This window comes from Podarcis muralis, chromosome 2, assembly GCF_964188315.1.
Source record: "Podarcis muralis chromosome 2, rPodMur119.hap1.1, whole genome shotgun sequence".
Taxonomy (NCBI): domain Eukaryota; kingdom Metazoa; phylum Chordata; class Lepidosauria; order Squamata; family Lacertidae; genus Podarcis; species Podarcis muralis.
The window spans coordinates 29018811-29037361 of record NC_135656.1 but is presented as its reverse complement, the minus strand read 5'-3'; the positions used below and the strand labels follow the sequence as shown (position 1 = coordinate 29037361).

Here is an 18551-nt window from a genome sequence, read left to right as displayed (position 1 = left end):
CCCTAGTTTATGCACCTTCCTTCCACATTCAACATTGACCCCTCTCTTTGGTTCATAGCTTTTGAAAGTATGTGCATGCTTCAGTTTTTAGTTCCCTCCCATTTTTGTCCTTTACTTCTGATGGTTCCATATTGGAAATTATTGTTTTGACTTCCAGAGTGAAACTATATTTTCTTTGCTCGCTGGAATTTATGAGGGCGGTGCAGATGTAATACTCTCAACCCAATAACCAAGGTTCTAGTTTGGGATCAGGCTGTAGAGCTGCGCTTCCCTCTCAGCTATCCCCATCCTCTTAATTCACAAAAAAACCTTACCTTGCTGTCCTTTAAATGTGGTTAAGTAAGGGTTACATTGGCACCAGCTGACATAACCCCGGACAGTTGAGCAAATCTGGTTAAGAGGAGGTTCTGGTTAGTGCTGAGGCTGGTGAGGGAAATTCACCCACAGAATGGAATGACTTGGGCTGGGGCAGAGAGAGTGTGTTGTTCTGTAGCCTAGTCCCAATAGCAATTCCTTTATTACAATAAAATGAAATGTTCCAAAATAGTGAGCAAGTTTCTGAGTTCTCCATAACTTTTTAATCAGGCTGGATACTACAAAAAGCAGTGTAGCAGAGAGGGGATAAACAAAATAAAAAAGAGACAACAAATTGCCTTTGTTTATGGCCATAAGATATGTTTGCGTTCAAAGTTTCCAGTCCCAAAGATGGACTTGTTCTCCGTAGGATGACTGCAGACGTGACTGAATTAGTCTTTGCTGTGTGCTTCAGGTCCCAGCTACGCCTAAGATTTTAGAATGAAAAAAGTGATCTCCGATCCCCATTTTTGGAAGCACAAAGTCCAGCAGTTACCCAGACCTGTCTTGTTTTAAGGACCCAACAACATTTCACCTGCTTGGGGTGTGGTGGCTGACAAATCTTTGTAAGGTTCTCACCAGAGTCTTTGCCATTTTGCAACAAACCTGTGCAGTAGGACGCGTCAAGAGGTTGGCAGTTGGCTTGAAACTGTCCAGTGAGCTTCATTAACTAAGCAGACTCTAGCTGCTATACCATGCTTTTACTGTGGATATATTCTCAGGTTAAGCCACAGAGCCTAGGACTTGATGATCAGAAGGTTGTCGGTTCGAATCCCTGCGACAGGGTGAGCTCCCGTTGCTCGCTCTCTGCTCCTGCCAACCTAGCAGTTTGAAAGCACGTCAAAGTGCAAGTAGATAAATAGGTACTGCTCTGGTGGAAAGGTAAACAGTGTTTCCGTACGCAGCTCTGGTTCGCCACATGACGAGTATGCTGGCTCCCTCTGCCAATAAAGCGAGATGAGCGCCGGAACCCCAGAGTCGGTCACGACTGGACCTAATGGTCAGGGGTCCCTTTACCTTTACCTTTATATTCTCAGGCGTGCTAAATATAAACACCCTATCATCACTAATGGGAGTAAAACTAGAATGTTTTAGGTGGAGTGGGGAGAATAGCAACCATTTTGTAATTATCATGTGCATGTGATAGATTTCAAAGATGAGGAATGTGCATTCTCCTATGTCAAACCACACACACACACACACAGCACATTTGTAGCTACTGTAAATAATTCACAGTAAGGTAATAACAATGTAGTTATGGGGCTTTTCTATTTACATAGGCATTCCCTTACTGATCAAGAGAACAGTAATTGGGGCATGGCACATTATTTCCCTGGAGTTGGAGGCAATGTGTTTTCCACTCCCCAAACAGGAAGCACATTCATCTCTCAGCTGGTTCACCTCAGTGATATATATGTGACCATAGATGCCAGTCAGGAATTCAGCAAGTCTGTATTTCCCCTGCTTTCTTTTTGAGTGCTAATTTAGTTCCTTCCTTTCCGGAGAACTATTCTTTTTTCTTTTACGTTTCCACGGCACTGTGGCACATGGCATAGAGATAGCCAGTCACAAGTTAGTTACATAAACAAGTTGCATCATGCTGCTAAACATGTGAGCAAAACAAATGGCAAACTTGAGTCCACACAAGGGATAAAATAATTTTCCTCTATATAATTAAATTGGAGTTGGGGGGGAGAGAATGGTTGCAGCGAAAGATAAACTTAAGTTGAATATGAACCTTGTGAGGATTTTTTTCTTGCTAAATTTAGACGCTCCGCCTTGAATAATGCTTTCAAAATGGAGTTCCTGTGCCTGGAAGACTTAGCCCTTCGCTGCACATGAAAATGCTCTAAATACTTAGGTAACTGCTTACCTTTTTGCTGCTCTGTGGATCCCCGGTTCATGGAAGGAAAATGTGCACAAAAGCTTCACCGCTAACTCTTCCCCTTAAAGGGCAGGAACTTCACCAGAGCTGTAGCTGGAACCAGCTGTTTATGAGAGGTCAGGTCACCATTGACTATGGGTCGCTGATGATGAGGAAACCCCAAAGGGAAAGCCCTTGGGATATCTCATTTGGGGTAGAGTGAGGGCATTCCCCTTCAGTGTTTTGATTTTGATAGGCTTGCTTCTAAGTGAGGGGTCATAGCATCAGGGCAGTGTTTGTGTGTGCAGGGATGTAGTCAGGATTTTTGTTGGGGGGCATGCCTTTTGTTAGGGGGGGTGGCAGAACCTCAGCTGCATTTTTATTGATTGGGGGGGCAGCTGCCCCTCCCTGCCCCCCCCCCCAGCTACACACGTGTGTGTGTGTGTGTGTGTGTGTGTGTGTGTGTGTGTGTGTGTAAATGTAAATGTAAATGTAAGTTAACCTGGCTGCCAAGTTAGAGTCGAATGCTGCGGAGGTGCATCTGTGGTAAAAAGTGTGAATGTAGCTCATGAACTGAAATGTGTGATTGGTGGGTATTTTGCGACTTCGCTATTTCATAGTTTTGATTGATGTGTTGATACGGTGCTGTTCACAGCTTTTGGGGGCCTTTGAGTCCAAAACTGTTACATAAATGAAGAGCAAGACTTTGTTTTAACAGATGAGCGAAGGGTTAAAGCTGTATGAAAAATTTATATTGGGGGAGGGGGGGTTAGAGACTCTGCTTTAGAGCAGCCCATTGCTGAGGTAGAGATAATGGCTTTTACTTTGCTTGATAGCTATGCAAACAGCACCATTCTTCCCCCTCCTTTCTATTCTCACTCCCCCCCCCCTTTCCACTCCCACACACATGCAGAACAATGGAGGCTGCTTACAATGCAACAGGCGCCTCAGGATAAGCAGAGCAGCTTCTCATGAGTGATTAGTCACCGGCTTCATGAGATAACCCCTTTCCTGCTTTCTCCCAAGATTCAGGGTGTCCTATTTCATTTCATTTTATTTTTTTTCATTTTTGCTGATATCTAAATTATACTCCTAGTCCTCCAGCCTTTTGCTATCTCCAAAGTTCATTCCTGTTTTTGCTAGGGGGTAGGCTCAGGTTTGTACAATACAGCCGTACCTCGGATTCCGAACGTCTTGCAAGTTGAACGTCTTGGCTTCCGAATGCCACAAACCCAGAAGTGACTGTTCCAGTTTGCGAACGTTCTTTGGAACCCCAACGTCCGATGGGGCTTCTGCGGCTTCTGATTGGCTGCAGGAGCTTCCTGCAGCCAATCAGAAGCTGCACGTTGGTTTCCGAATGTTTTGGAAGTCGAACAGACTTCCAGAAGGGATTCTGTTTGACTTCCAAGGTACAACTGTATTAGCTCAGAGGGACTATAGTCTGCTTATCTATGTAAATGAAGAAACGGGTGTGCTTTAAAACCAAACAAACAACCTATCGGCATGCCCCATTAATTTCAGCAGAAGGTTCTTCCAAGTCAATGTGCTTAGGATCACAGCCTTACTGAAAAGACACCACTGACATAGCTAATTGGAGGAAGCCTTTTCTCTGGATGAATTTTTAAGCAGGAGCCTTGTCCTGGACTCGGAGGGATGTGAATTTATCTAAACGTTTTCCAACCTAGAAATAACAAATGTGAGTTCTCAGGAAGGTGCTGGACTGAAGTCTCTGGCAGCAGTGTTTCAATGTTGTTGTTGCTTGTTTGTTTACAAATAACATTGTTGTTGCTTTTAGGCAAGTTTAATCCAGTTAGCAAATGAAACAATTAAGGGACAGTGCTCTCAGCCGTTGCATATTAAATAACTACATATGCATTGGTACGAGTGGTTAGTGTATTTTACGTGGATCTCCCCCCTGCCCAACATTTATATACCCTGTAGCAGCAGCCAGCCACCTTATGAAACGGATGCATGAAGCAGGGGCGTAGCTAGCTGCTCTGGCACCCAGAGCGGTGGGGGCGGGGCAGTCCGCCCATGGGGACACGGTGGTGATGCATGCACAGGGTCTGCCTGGCGGACGCAAGCCCTACGCTGCCATTTCGGACAGCATGGGGCCCTGAGCCACTACATCGCTCCCAGGAGAGATGCGTGGCTCAGGTGTGCTGCAGACCGGGCCCCGCAGTAAGTGCCGCCCCCGCAGTGTGCCATTTTGTCACACACACCCCAAGGATGACACCCGGGGCGGACCGCACCCCCCTTCCTATGCCCCTGGCATGAAGAGAGACATGTAAGGGGTCCTTGTCAGTACATTTCCCTGTTGACTGGTGGGTCCAGTCACTTGGATCCAGGTTGCTATGTGGGAGAAGAACTGGTCACTATTCATACTCTGGGCTGGCTTTTTGGAGACAGACAGGGAGAATAGAGTCATTCCTGCCCCCAAATCCCACCTTTAGTCTCCTGCTGTTTGTTGCACAGCCCTATGGCTGTGTGTGTCGTACCCTGCATGTGGTGGCAAGACAGAAGCAGCATGCTGTTGATGACTAGGCTGGTGCCCTAGTGAACGTAAAGGCTGTTCTGTTTTCCTGGTCCAGCCAAATTGGAAGTTGCATGTGCTCCCTTCCTTTCTCTTACGTGGCACCACCCTCTCTTAGGTGAGACGCATGCTCTGTCCTACTTGGGGCAAGTGCATGGTCTTAAATGATTGTGGACCTGAGTAAGCTGCAAGTGCTGGTCATGCTCCCTTCAGCAGCTGGCCAAGGAACCATATAGGATGTTACCACGAGATTGAACACCCCACCAGCAAGACTCTGTTGGGTCACAATAAACAATATCTGGGAATTTTCACTGTAACCTCTTCAAGAAAATGATGGCTTCAGAGATGTTTTTAGTGGGTTGACCTAGGCAGCTGGGCATGGACGGTTTTCTTTTCTGTTTGGGCCAGCTTTGCCCCCATTCCTCCCATGCTTCAAAGCTTCCATAGGAAATTGTGGATAATGTTTCTCCCAGTGTGTGAGTGTCTGTCTGTCATGTCTGTCTGTCTGTCTGTCTGTCTGTCTGTGTCTGTCTTGGCTTGTCAACAGCCATATATCATCTCGGAGCAAATTTCCGAAACAGAACGATTTTTCTTGTGGTTTGTCTCAGTGGGACGATCTGCTCTGGAGCACAGATGTAAATGACTCCCCATGTGTCGCTTCTGTGTCTCTTGGGAATTTCAGTTTGACATGGCTGGGGTGTGGGGAACTGCTTGAAGACAAGCTGAAGGAACAAACAGCATCTCCTAGTAGGCTCTGCAGTGGCTGCTTATTAGTGCAGAACTCGAAACGAAATTCATTTTTAATGGTCCTTAATGTGGTGAAGAAATGTTTCCAATACTGTGGAATTCAGGAATTCCTGCTTCTCTTTCCAAACCATGACATTCTTCATGGGATGGATATTCTGCTTCCTGATCCTAACTTTAAACATAGACATAAGATCTGTCTCTGCAGGACAGATGTGTGTTCTTCATAGTACAACAATGAAGACAAGAGAGTAGAATGAGCTGGGGTACCTGTGGCCTTCCAGATGTTGTTGGCTCCAGCTCCCATCATCCCTGACCATTGCCCCTGCAGGGTGAGGCTAATGAGAGTTGGAGTCCCAACATCTGGAAGGCCACAGGTTCCCCATCCCTGTAGTGTAAAGGAAGTTGGGTGACTGGTGAGGAACAGGCAAGCCCTTCCATAGGAAACAAACTAGAATGTCTCCCCCCTACCCAGCCTTTTTTTCTCCCCCCACCTATTCTTTCTGGCAACAGCTGTGGGTGTAATTCAGTATTCCCCAAACTTAGGCCTCCACCTGTTTTTGAACTACAACTCCCATCATCCTTAGCTAGCTGGACCAGTGGTCAGGAATGATGGGGATTGTAGTCCAAAAACGGCTGGAGACCCAAGTTTGGGAAACACTGGTGTAATGATTCCATACATGAGGGATTTTTTTTGGGGGGGGGGGGTGGATAGACAAAAGGAGGTGGTACTTTACACAGTAGAGTGGTACCTCAGGTTACAGACTCCGCTAACCCAGAAATAATACCTCGGGTTAAGAACTTTGCTTCAGGATGGGAACAGAAATCGTGTGGCAGTGGCACGGTGGCAGTGGGAGGCCCCATTAGCTAAAGTGGTACCTCAGGTTAAGAACAGTTTCAGGTTAAGAACAGATCTCCAGAAAGAATTAAGTTCTTAACCCGAGGTACCACTGTATGTAATTCAATTTATGCCCTGTGATGACCACTAGTTTGGATGGCTTTAATAGGGAAATTGGGAAATTGCTGGTCATGATGGTAGTAGTATGGAACCTCCAAGCACAAGTCTTGGCCACTTAAGGCTAGTCACTGAGGGGCAAAAATGGATAATGTTCCTTGAGTTGAGTTCTGCTTATGGGCTTCTCAGGCTCATCAAGTTGGTGAGAAACAGGTTGCTGGACAAGGCAGGCCTGTGGTCTAATCTAGAATGGCTGTGTTTACACAGTTAGGTTGGCGCTGTTCTTTCTTTTCATTAATTTGTTAAACTAAGGTTAGAGAAATTCTGCCTGAGGAGCTGACAACTGTTTCTCTCTAAGGAGTCAAAATTTACAGTCCACCCAGATAGCCCACGTGGGGTGTGCTTGGTTTGGAACGATGGGTAATATAACAATATTTATATAAAAAAGGTAAAGGTACCCCTGCCCGTACGGGCCAGTCGTGTCCGACTCTAGGGTTGTGCGCTCATCTCACTCTAGAGGCCAGGAGCCAGCGCTGTCCGCAGACACTTCCGGGTCACGTGGCCAGCGTGACAAGCTGCATCTGGCGAGCCAGCGCAGCACACGGAACGCCGTTTACCTTCCCGCTAGTAAGCGGTCCCTATTTATCTACTTGCACCCGGGGGTGCTTTCGAACTGCTAGGTTGGCAGGCGCTGGGACCGAGCGACGGGAGCGCACCCCGCCGCGGGGATTCGAACCGCCGACCTTTCGATCGGCAAGTCCTAGGCGCTGAGGCTTTCACCCACAGCGCCACCCGTGTCCCAATATTTATATAGTGCACATCAAAATTGAAAGCACGTGAAGCATGGAACTGAAAGGTTTCCCGCCTCACAGATTGCTCTCTTGGCACTTCGCATGTGCTCCAGCATATCAAGACATAACAGCTGCTGGCCTGTCTCAAAGTTGCTTCATTCCTCAATCTTTTCTGCCCCATCTCAAAAGGAATTGGCCCCCTGAGTCCTTCCACCCTGTGGAATATGCCCCTAGGATTTCTGGTGTAGCACAATTGGGTGGCCACGCTGGTTTTTTCCTATCTAGTTTTTCAATCGTTCGTTGCTCAATCGTTTCCTGACACCTTGTTCCCTCAAGAGTACAGCTCTGGAAAGAATAATGGTTTAACACAAATACTGTCGACACAGCCGGGAGCAGCGCTGGTATTGTAGGTGGCTGCTTTTCATGCACTCTCTTGTTGCTACCTGTAGATACCCCTGACAGCTGTCAGTTGCTCCATTATCAAAGAGATAGGGGGCGTTTGTGGCTTAGGTGAAGAACTGAAGGAGAGCAATAAGGCCTATACTCTTTTAAGAGTCTTAATAAATTTATCTTTCCTTGCAACCAGGTAATACTGCATTTAGACTTTTTTTTCAAGCTTATGCATGATAACAAACCAGCTGGGTACTTGGTTCAGTGATGGTTGGACAGTGTTCTCGAAGCTACCAGCATGAGTCTGACCAAACTGCGGGAGGCAGTGGAAGACAGGAGTGCCTGGCGTGCTCTGGTCCATGGAGTCAGGAAGAGTCGGACACGACTAAACAACTAAACAACAACACTTGGTTCAATTAGGCACATGCACAGAAAAATAACTTAAGAGTCGAGAGCAACAAGAAACAAATTACAAACAGGGGCATCTATTCCTGAGAAGGGTCTGCTTCTAGGAAGCTGTTTCCGGAGACACTGGATGTAGATAGTTGCTTTGGCTAGTTCACGGCCAGGGTAAAGGATTTGGGAGTCCCATATATTTCAGTGGGAGAGACTAAACTTAACTCTCCCATTGAAATAAATGGAATTCCAGAATGCTTCACATTGGCTGGATTGGAAACTTGCCCATTAAGGTGATAAATGCTTGTGCATAAATCTTATTTTGGATACTTATAGCTGGGCCTTGGTGAATGCCCTATAATGTTGAAACATATTTGCCAGTAAGTAAGGAAAATGAAGATGACACTTGCCAATTTAGTTCTTCTCAGAATACGTAACCTTTTATTCTGCCCTTTTTTCCCCTGGCACAGTGAGCGATAAAGACAGTTTGCAGAGACATTTGGCAGAAACATGAATGTGTGCACAAAATATTTAAACAATTTATATACCACTTAACTACAAGAATCTCTTAAGTGGTTTACAAGGATCCGTTACAGAAAGCAAATAAATAAAATAAATAAAATAAAATCAGTTAAAAACTATAAAAGCAATCCACAACTGAAATACCTTTTGGAATAACAATTTTTAAAGCCTTCAGGGGGTGTTGGAAATTAAATAGGGAAGGGGCCCGTCTGACCTCATCTGGAACACAGGACTGCAAATCAGAAGTCTTAAGTAAATTTACTCAAGGCTATGTCTGGAATCTGTAGCATTGCAGGGAAATTAAACTCCAGGTTTATCTTTTGCATAAAGACAAATGCTTCTATATGTGAAGGCAAATGCTTGCAACAGCATCTCCCACCCAAAGACTGGGTGGAACTGCATTCTGCAAAACAAGCTTGGGCTGGCATGATAAGGCAGACAGAAGACAGTAAACCCATTCATTGCCAGCTCAGAATGGAATCCACCTTTTTGCAGGGAGCAGCAGAGGTGTCAGTCTTGAGTGATTTTGAAGCAAGTCTGAGACTGCATTTTGCGGTGTGTGTCTTTCAGAAGAGGCAAGTCTGGAGCTGTTTCTTTCTTTTTAAGCCACATGCTTGGTTGCTTGCATCCATGTGCAGAAATTGGCTGTCATCCAGTTCATGAAATATGAGTTGATAGATCATAGGGAGTTTTAATCTACTACATGCCTTGATTAAATATGCATGCATTTATTGCATGTGAATAAAAGAAAGAAGAAGAAAACAGTTCTGGAGAGAGAAGCATGCTTCTCTTTTTGTTTTAGATCATCCATGCTTGTATAACAGGCTTCATTCTAGGAAAGGCATTGCTGCTGCTTTTTTTGCCAGGGGGCAGTGCTGCTTCTGCATCAGGAGCCTGCTTGAAGGTGCGTTGTTGTCGTTGTTGCTGTTGTTAAGTGCTTTTCTCTTTCAAAATTTTGCTGCCTGGTTAATTGTGGACACCTTTTTAATGGATCAGAAATATTTTACATGCAGCCCTATTGGAAAAGGGATGCTGCAGAACAAAGGGTTCTTGAAATCAGAGGAGAGCATCAGCTTTGCGCACAAAAGGTCCCAGGTTCAGTCACTGGCATCTCCAGTCAGGCAGGGCTGGGAACAGCTCCCTGCATGAGACCTAAGGTGGATGGACCCAGTGGTCTGTCCTTGGCATAAGGCAGCTTCCCATGTTCCTAAAGAAGGCGGCTAGGTAGCTTTTGCAGCATTAATTAACAGCACAGGCTGTCAGGCAAGGGTTGCTTAGCTTGCATCCCTTACGCAATGAAATATGGCTTGCATGCACCTGTGCAGAAGTTTCACACTGAATGCAAGAGGTGACAGTAGCTGCAGCCCTGTGCAGAACATGAACTTAGAGGAGTGTCTCATTCCCACTGCAGTTAGAGAGCGCAAAGCAACACACAACCTCGTGGCAACGAGTCTCCAGTCTGCATAGGTGGGAATAATTCATACTTCCCCAATAATTAAAAAGAAGCACTTCCAAACTTTTGAGCTGCTCAGAATGAACGCCCAGTGCAGGAGGACTGTAGCTGGGAAGTAGCCTGGATTTTGTAGAGACTCAAATGCAGATTTCTAGCAGCTGATGGCCTGAGGTCGAGGGACTTGGTGGATGTGTGGGTGTATGGAGACCAGGCGTGAGTGGGTATTGTTTGACACGGCGGATAGATGTTTGGAAAGGGAACAGTGGGCTCTGTGGGAGTGTGTCAGGCAGTCATTTGTTCTGCCTTCCCACAGGAGGGGGTGGGTCTCTGGGTTGTTAAGTACAAGCAAGGAAAGGTACATATTCATTGCTCATGCTTTCTCCGCCCCCCCCAACCCCACGGACATGACAAAGTTCATTTCCATCCGTCCGGATTGCAACAGGTGAGATGGACAGCTTGTGTTTCAGCCTCCTCTCACCCCTGAGTGGAAGCCCTTTCGAAGAGCTTTAACCTCATGGCAGCGCACAACCGCTTTTTTTTTTTTTGTAACAATCGGCACTAGAAAAAAACGAGCACTACCCAGGTGCAGGCAAAGTAGGAGGGAGGCTGAGAGAATCTCTCTCTCTCTGCTCTTCTGCCACCCACACAACATCTGAAGCCCACGTTCTGAGTCAGGAGCTTTTGTGTGGGGGAGGTCAGATGACTAAGGATGGTTGGCGAGGGGGGAAAGAGATGCATTCTCTCAAGCCTGCGTATACTCCTGTTGCCTAGTGCCCCCTGCCGTCCGGCCATGAATGGAACGATGGAAATAATTAGGAGCCTCGGACAGTCCGCAGTCGCAAAATGACCACACTCTCTGTTTTCCTCTGGTCCTTGCCATGCTTGATGCAGTGAAGGGAATTCTGCTACAGACCAAGTGATGTGTTAATGCAGAAGGACAGCCCTCCCTTCCACTTTGTGCTGTGGCTCAGACAGGAACACTTGGCTAATCTCTTTTGCTTTGTGTTTGTTTCCCTCCCAGTTCATTGAAGCTATCACCAACAAACAGGGCGAGCTGGAGAACTACGTCTGCGATGGATACAAGATGGCGCTCACAGAAGAGAGGCGAAGATTCTGTTTCCTGGTAGAGAAGCAGTGCGCTGTGGCCAAGAATGCCCTCACCTACCACTCTAAGGTGAGCGAGTTGTTGTGTCGGGGTGCTGTACCCTTGGAACCATCGACTTGGGAAGCGGTTGGACGAAAAAGTCCCTCCGTTCATGCAGTCCCTCGGGAACCCAGACACGGGCAACATTTGTGTCCTGGCTGACTTCTAAACTCCTAAAAACCAATTTATGAACTCAAATTACAATAGCAACTTCTCCGCCACCCCCAGATTGCAATATCGGTAATTGCAGGCCACAAATGGTTGCTCCTTTTCAAGGAACTTGAAGGGAAATAATGTTCCTTAATTCTGATGGGGATGTTGCACACCTTCCAGGTCCAAGTACTTCGTCTCAAGTTCTTCACAAATGTACACATGTTTATGAGTGAACCAAGTGTTGATGCCGGAGAAAATGTGCTTGCTTCAGTTTGTTCCGAGCTTTTCACCCCCTTGGACTGTCTTAATTTCCTATGCCTACTCCTGCACTATGTCTCCCAACAGAGATGCTATCCCCCACACTCCATATCTAGTAGTGTTTGTACAAAGCTGCAGTAAGCATAAGGAGCCTTATACCTGTGGGGCCCCTGCAGTAGTTTCCAGGATAATTAAAAACGAGTGCTTTCCTTTTCAAGAGCTGTTTCAATATCTGAAAACTACTGCAGGTTGAAAACCTGCCTCAGGTTGTAATATATCTGCCCAATTCTAGCACAACAATAAAAGCCCAGAGGCTCTGGAGGCCAGGTGCCTAACCCATTCAAATTCATTTCAGTCAGAACAATGCAGGAGGTTTGGGTTGGTACCCACTGCTGCAGTACCAATATCAGCACCAACATTTTCAGAAACGTTTTAGGCCACTGGGGAAGTTTGTTCGAGTAAGATGCTCCCATCAAACCCATCCACTATGGTCTATTGCTCTAGAACGATTAGCCCAGACTGCATGTTATATGAAGCATGCTTTTAAAAAAAAGTTGTTGGAGTGGCCACTTTTCTTTTTGAAGGGGAAAAAAATATTTAGCTGCTCAACAGTCTGGATCAGGGCCTTGTGTTGGTTTCCCCACCAGAAATTTCCCCAGCTATTAACTGCAGTAAGATGCATATGGCAACCAAGGGGGCAATTTTCTGCGAAAAATTGGTGCTGGGTGCTAATCTGCATTGGGAGAACTAAATCAATCAGGGCTCCGCATACCTCCTTCCCTTCAAAAAGTGGTCCGCTTAAGCATGCTTTTTAAAGCTTGAGCAATGTAACATGGGCTAGCTCTTACGTCTCAACAAGGTTTAGGTATTCTAACGCATATTAATTTGGTACTGTTATCGTTTCACAATATTTAGATTCCTTGCTGTCCCAACCCCTAAGCAAAGATGTTCAAAAGTGTCCCAGCCACACAGGGAGCGCAGGCTTCAAGCTTGCTAAATCTGCTTTTGTATGTAGCATCTAAAACACTGCAATCCATCAACTAAAGCAAAAGTCAAGGCTGCTTCCAGATGGAAGTTTGTTGTAGAATTGGTGCCGCTCACGCACACACTTTTTTTTTGGAAGTGCGCACACGATGTCATTGTTGTCAAATTGCCAGCCCAAACTTTAACATGTAATTTGGATTTCACCTCACAGCAGAAAAAAAAGCGAGTAAAAATAACCCATTATATACATCTGCCGTCGCTGCTGGTGTGGAATTTTGCCGGCATGTTTATGAGGTGATTGGTTTGTCATGTGGTGCCATTTCTGTGGGCGGTCTCTAAGGCCGTACCCCTACTTATGTGTGTTCCTCACCTGAGCACAACCTTGCTATTTTGTTTTTGGCAGCCCGAATGATGCAAGCATGCCTATTTCTACGAGCTGTTGCATCCTGGAAGGCCTATTCAAATTTCAACAACCCATTTAAAGCGAGCTGCTCTTTCATAATCTCCAAACAAGTACATGTGTGAGATCTCCCTGGAGACTGTAATCTCAGAACACGCACCAGATTTTAGAAACAGCAAGAACAACACAGAGGTCTTGCGCAATACAGTCATACCTCGGGTTAAAGTTGCTTCAGGTTGAGCGTTTTCGGGTTGCGCTCCGCAGCGACCCGGAAGTAACAGAATGCATTACTTCCGGGTTTCGCCACTCGCGCATGCGCAGACGTTAAAAATGACATCATGTCCATGCGCAGAAGCAGCGAATCACGACCCGCAGGCGTGAGTTGCATTCGCTTCAGGATGCGAACAGGGCTCCGGAACGGATCCCGTTCGCATCCAGAGGTACCACTGTACCTCTGTTACCCTTGTGCAAGCTTTAGTAAGGCAAATATCACTTTTGAACACGTTCCCCTTAAAAAACAATTGAAAATGGATATTGTAATCCATCCCCAGCCAAAAGCACAAGCTTCCATTTGGCCCAATGTGAAACATAGCCATAGGAGCCATGCACTGTGTCATGTGATCAATTATGCAGGGCGGGGCTCATTCAAGTTGGCATTCCTGAACACAACTCACGGTATATCCACATTTACCTTTTGCCTTGCTCTTTCCAAGAACAGGTTAGGGGAGCGCAGGGATTTGTTTTGAGTTTCAGAATTACACCGAGTCCAGTCTTTCCCCCACACAAATCCATTCCTGGTCACCCCAGGCTTTCTTCCTTTCAGCAGTCCATTTTTGTTGGGGTGGGGGAAGAGTCATTTTGTGGTTATTGTTAAAAGATTAGGAAGTGGGGGGATCAGAAACCCTTGCCAATCTACTGTAAACTTTCTAGAGATGAGCTGTAGATCCCAAAATACCTTCTACCCACCTTGCCAGAGATTCATCACAGACTTATTCAGTAAGTAGGCAGCAAGAGCGCCATCAGGTGGCGGGCCTGTGTGGATTATTACTCCAGAATGCCATACTGCACCATATTTTCCCTTGGGTAGCCAAATAGCGAAATAATCTCTCTTGTAGATGCCCTTGATGGAGAAACAGCCTATATTTCTAGGCTGTCGGTGGACTCCTGCTGGTATTCAGAAGAAACAAGCTCTACCTTTTAATTACTTCTTTCTCTGTATATCACTCATTTCATTTAACCATATCCATCTGGCAAGATTGAAAAGGTGTTTTTTAGATAATAAAGGGATTAGCTGAAAAGTCCCGCTTAGTCATAAGCATCTTCAAGCAGTAGTGTGTGCCAAGCAAATTGACAACATATGCTAAGGGCCTTTTATATGTTGATGATATATGTAAAGCACAAGTTAAGAAAGAATTCTTTTTTTTCCCCATAACGAATGGGCAAGCAGAATTGTTGGGGTTTTTTCTTTTTTTGTGTGGTTTAACTTAGGGCTTTAGGGCACTTTCCCCCACCTCCTTTTTATTATTATTTAGACTTGTAGATAGGAATATCTTCCCTTAAAACATTAGCTTTGTACTGAGGAGGTACATATGAACTTCAAGTAAAATGAGAATAGTAGCTGTATGGTATATATATTTACATGTTTGTGTGTGTGTATCTGGGCATTGAGATCTTTGGGGGGGGGGGTTGTGTATAGTATAGTATAGTATAGTATAGTATAGTATAGTATAGTATAGTATAGTATAGACTAGTGGTGGTGTTGTTTAATCGTTTAGTTGTGTCTGACTCTTCGTGGCCCCATGGACCAGAGCATGCCAGGCACTCCTGTCTTCTACTGCCTCCCGCAGTTTAGTCAAACTCATGCTGGTAGCTTCGAGAACACCGTCCAACCATCTCATCCTCTGTTGTCCCCTTCTCCTTGTGCCCTCCATCTTTCCCAACATCAGGGTCTTTTCCAGGGAGTCTTCTCTTCTCATGAGGTGGCCAAAGTATTGGAGCCTCAGCTTCAGGATCTGTCCTTCCAGTGAGCATTCAGGGCTGATTTCCTTAAGAATGGATAGGTTTGATCTTCTTGCAGTCCATGGGACTCTCAAGAGTCTCCTTCAGCACCATAATTCAAAAGCATCAATTCTTCGGCATTCAGCCTTCTTTATGGTCCAGCTCTCACTTCCATACATCACTACTGGGAAAACCATAGCTTTAACTATACGGACCTTTGTTGGCAAGGTGATGTCTCTGCTTTTTAAGATGCTGACTAGTGACTTGAGTGTTAACACTATGCAGGAAAGGTGGATACATACCTTAAATCAAACATTAAGGCTTCTCAAGCTATTTCAGTTTGTGAGCAGACCAATTTCTGCTCTTGCGGTGGAACTTGACCTTCATCTGCCCCCCCCCCCCCCGCCATGTTCTCCTTACACTTCGATATGGATTTAGTTGCTATTCTGATAGCAAATCTTCCCTACTCCAAAGCTCTTTTATCCCTCTCAGATGGTGGGGAGGGAGACATGATGTAGGGAGACTAAGGACATAGCCCAAAAGGGACCAAGATGGAATTTCCTTCCTTCATCTCCCATCAGAGTGGGAAGAAGAAGAGTATGCAGTTTTTATCCCAAAGTTGCACATCTAGTCATCCAAAATAGGCCAAGGATGCTTTGCTTTCCACACGCTCTGGCAAACCCCTCTGCTGTAGTTGCCGTACCCCATCGCTGTCAAAGCATGAGACCGGCCCTTCTCCTCCTTTCCGTTTTCCCTGTGGCTTATTGCTTGGGGCGAAAGGAAGTGGAGCACTACAGCACATGGGAGACTTGCTCAGAAACACAGTGTGCTCCCGGCGCATTGCTGTGCTAGCGGTAGGGTGCTATCAATATACAACGGTGGTTACTAGGCTGCAGAGACCAACCTCTCCATAGCAACAACACTGTGTGCAAGGAGGCCCTAGAATAGCCTTTGGCAGCCTCCAGGCGAGCATTAGGTTAGTTGTGCACTGGGGTGGGGGGGAGGGGGTGATAACACAGCGGTGGATATGCAGGTGCTTTGGGTTCTAAATAGGAGTGGGGAAAGATGGGGCTTTTCATAGAAGTGGGAGTTTTGGAATGTCTGAAGCAGCTGCACAAGCAAGTAATAGTTAAGTGGAGGAGGGAAGCTCCCTTTGCCTGAGGATGTGGTACTCAGTGGTAAACATAATTCCTGCGTTGCAGGGGTTGGGCTAGAAGACCCTTGGGGTTCCTTCCAACTCTACAATTCTATGAATTCTATGATCAGCTTTATTAGGGAGGGGTGGGGTTTTTTGTTTCGTTTTTTGCAAGGGTCACGACACGCCTAGTTAAACTTATTCTGAGATTGCTCAGGCAATCTTCACCTCTGCTACTATTTACATAACAGAAAGCATTCATATTGAATTGCGTTTGTGTAATAATAATAATAATTGATGATGATGATGATAATAATTTATTATTTATACCCCGCCCATCTGGCTGGGTTTCCCCAGCCACTCTCAGCAGCTTTCAACAGAATATTAAAATACAATAATCTATTAAACATTAAACGCTTCCCTAAACCGGGCTGCCTTCAGATGTCTTCTAAAAGTCTGTAACGTGTGACTGGCTAGGGGAAGTGGCAAGCAGGCAGAAAGTCTGCAATGGCAGTCAGGTGTTCCGAGGCTTCCTGCTGCCTGATATTGCCGAGTCTTAAACCCATCTCTCCCTTTCAATACAATAGTAGTAGTAGTAGTAGTAGTAGTAATAATAATAATAATAATAATAAAGCTCTGATATCCCAGAAATAAGTCAGAAACGTCACAGAAAAGAACTTCCCAGCACTGGGAATACTGACATCATTCATTCATTCATTCATTCATTCATTCATTCATTCATTGATTCATTGCATTTATATCCCGCCTTCATTTCCAAGGAGCTCAAGGTGGCCTAAAAGGTTTTCTCCCCCTCCTCATCTAATCCCCACAACAACCCTGTGAGGTAGGTCAGGCTGGGAGGCAGTGACTGGCTGAAAGTCATGGCTTCATGGCCAAGTGGGGTTTGAACTGCAGGCACCCGGCTCCTTCTGTGGCTCCGCACCTGGATAGCAAGAACAGACAGTTTGGTAGTGGGGATAAGTTCACCCCTTGTAGGGAAAAATCCTGGGATGAGAACTTGCCCAGAGTCTGACCTCACTTTATTTATCAGATGTGCTTTATCTGAGCAACTACATCCCAAACTATATTTTAAGATGTGCTAGGGGGAACTTATTGCTTCCCTTCCATTATAAATACTTCATGCACCTTATTTCACTGGCCTATCGGCTGCCATTACCTACGTATTCATCGTCTTTTATTGGACTTTATCTTGTTTATAGCTCACACGGGATCAGGGTGAATCTCATTCACTGTCTTTTAACTAGACAAATGGTGAACAACTTGGAAGAGTGTCCATGTGGTACAAATTCATACGTCTCAATTCTCTCGGAAGCCAAAAAGCTGTGGTGCGGGGGTTCAGCTTAGAAAGGGGTCTTGTTGTCGTTATTATTATTATTATTATTTTACACAAAACCTTCGATGGAAGCACTCTCTGCGGGTACACTGTGCTTTCTCTCTCCTTTTCCCTCACACTGCTCTCTTTTGTTTCTTCAGGGGAAAGACATCTTGGCGCAGAAACTCCCTGTGTGGCAGCAGTCCTGCTCCGATCCCAACAAGATTCCAGACCGCGCTATCCAGCTCATGCAGCAAATGGCCATCAGCAGCAATGGGACCATCATGCCCAGCCCTCTCTCTACATCCAAGTCAAACCTCATCATCTCGGACCCTATCCCTGGTGCCAAACCACTCCCTGTCCCACCAGAGCTGGCACCTTTTGTAGGAGTAAGTACTGCATGTGTGTGTATGTGGGGATCCCAGGCAGGCGGGCGGGATTTCATATTTCCTCTTTCAGCAAGGTGCAGTAGACCTAGAATAATGTTTTGCCCACATGGTGCCCTCCATATAGCCCATGGCCAGGAATTATGGAAATTGCAGCCCAGCAACAGCAGGAGGGCACCAAGTTTTGGAATATTTGTCTTGTTCTGAGTCAGATGGTCAACCCACCTATCTCGGTATTGCACGCTTGCTGGCTGGCAGTAGCAGCTCCCCAAGGTTTCTGGGCAGGGGTTGATGCCAGGGTTTGACCCTGGTGGGGGGCACTTGGCATGCAAAGCACGTGCTCTACCTGTAAGCTACAGGCCTTCCCATTTACCATCGCTTGCGCAGTTAACAGAACACAGGATATTTCTGACTTCAGGGTTACTGCCATTCTCTGTTTGTGGTGCAGTAGGTCAGTGTGTCAGGCTGTTAATCAGGAGGCTGGTGGTTTGAGTCCAGGCAGGGACAGCTGTGGGCAGGATTCCTGCATTGCAGTGGGCTGGACTTGATGGCCCTTGGGGGTCCCTTCCAACTCTGCAATTCTATGGTTAGGCCTCCCCTGCTAAAGATGTATGCTTTTGCATGCCCCCTCCTGATTAATACAGTTGGTTATATACGACTTTATATATATATATATATATATATATATATATATATATATATATATATACACACACACACACACACACACACACACACACACACACACACTAAAAGGG

General features: G+C 45.8%; 1 protein-coding gene across 5 annotated transcripts in view; it reads left to right on the top strand.

Moving 5' to 3' along the window:
- BAIAP2 (BAR/IMD domain containing adaptor protein 2) overlaps nucleotides 1–18551 on the top strand; it is a 134346-nt gene that overhangs the window by 90043 nt on the left and 25752 nt on the right. For all 5 annotated transcript variants that reach the window (XM_077924082.1, XM_028714668.2, XM_028714691.2 and 2 more), the window contains exons 7-8: nucleotides 11024–11176; nucleotides 17569–17796. In XM_077924082.1, the coding sequence (XP_077780208.1) occupies nucleotides 11024–11176; nucleotides 17569–17796 (381 nt within the window). The remainder of the gene's footprint in view (nucleotides 1–11023; nucleotides 11177–17568; nucleotides 17797–18551) is intronic.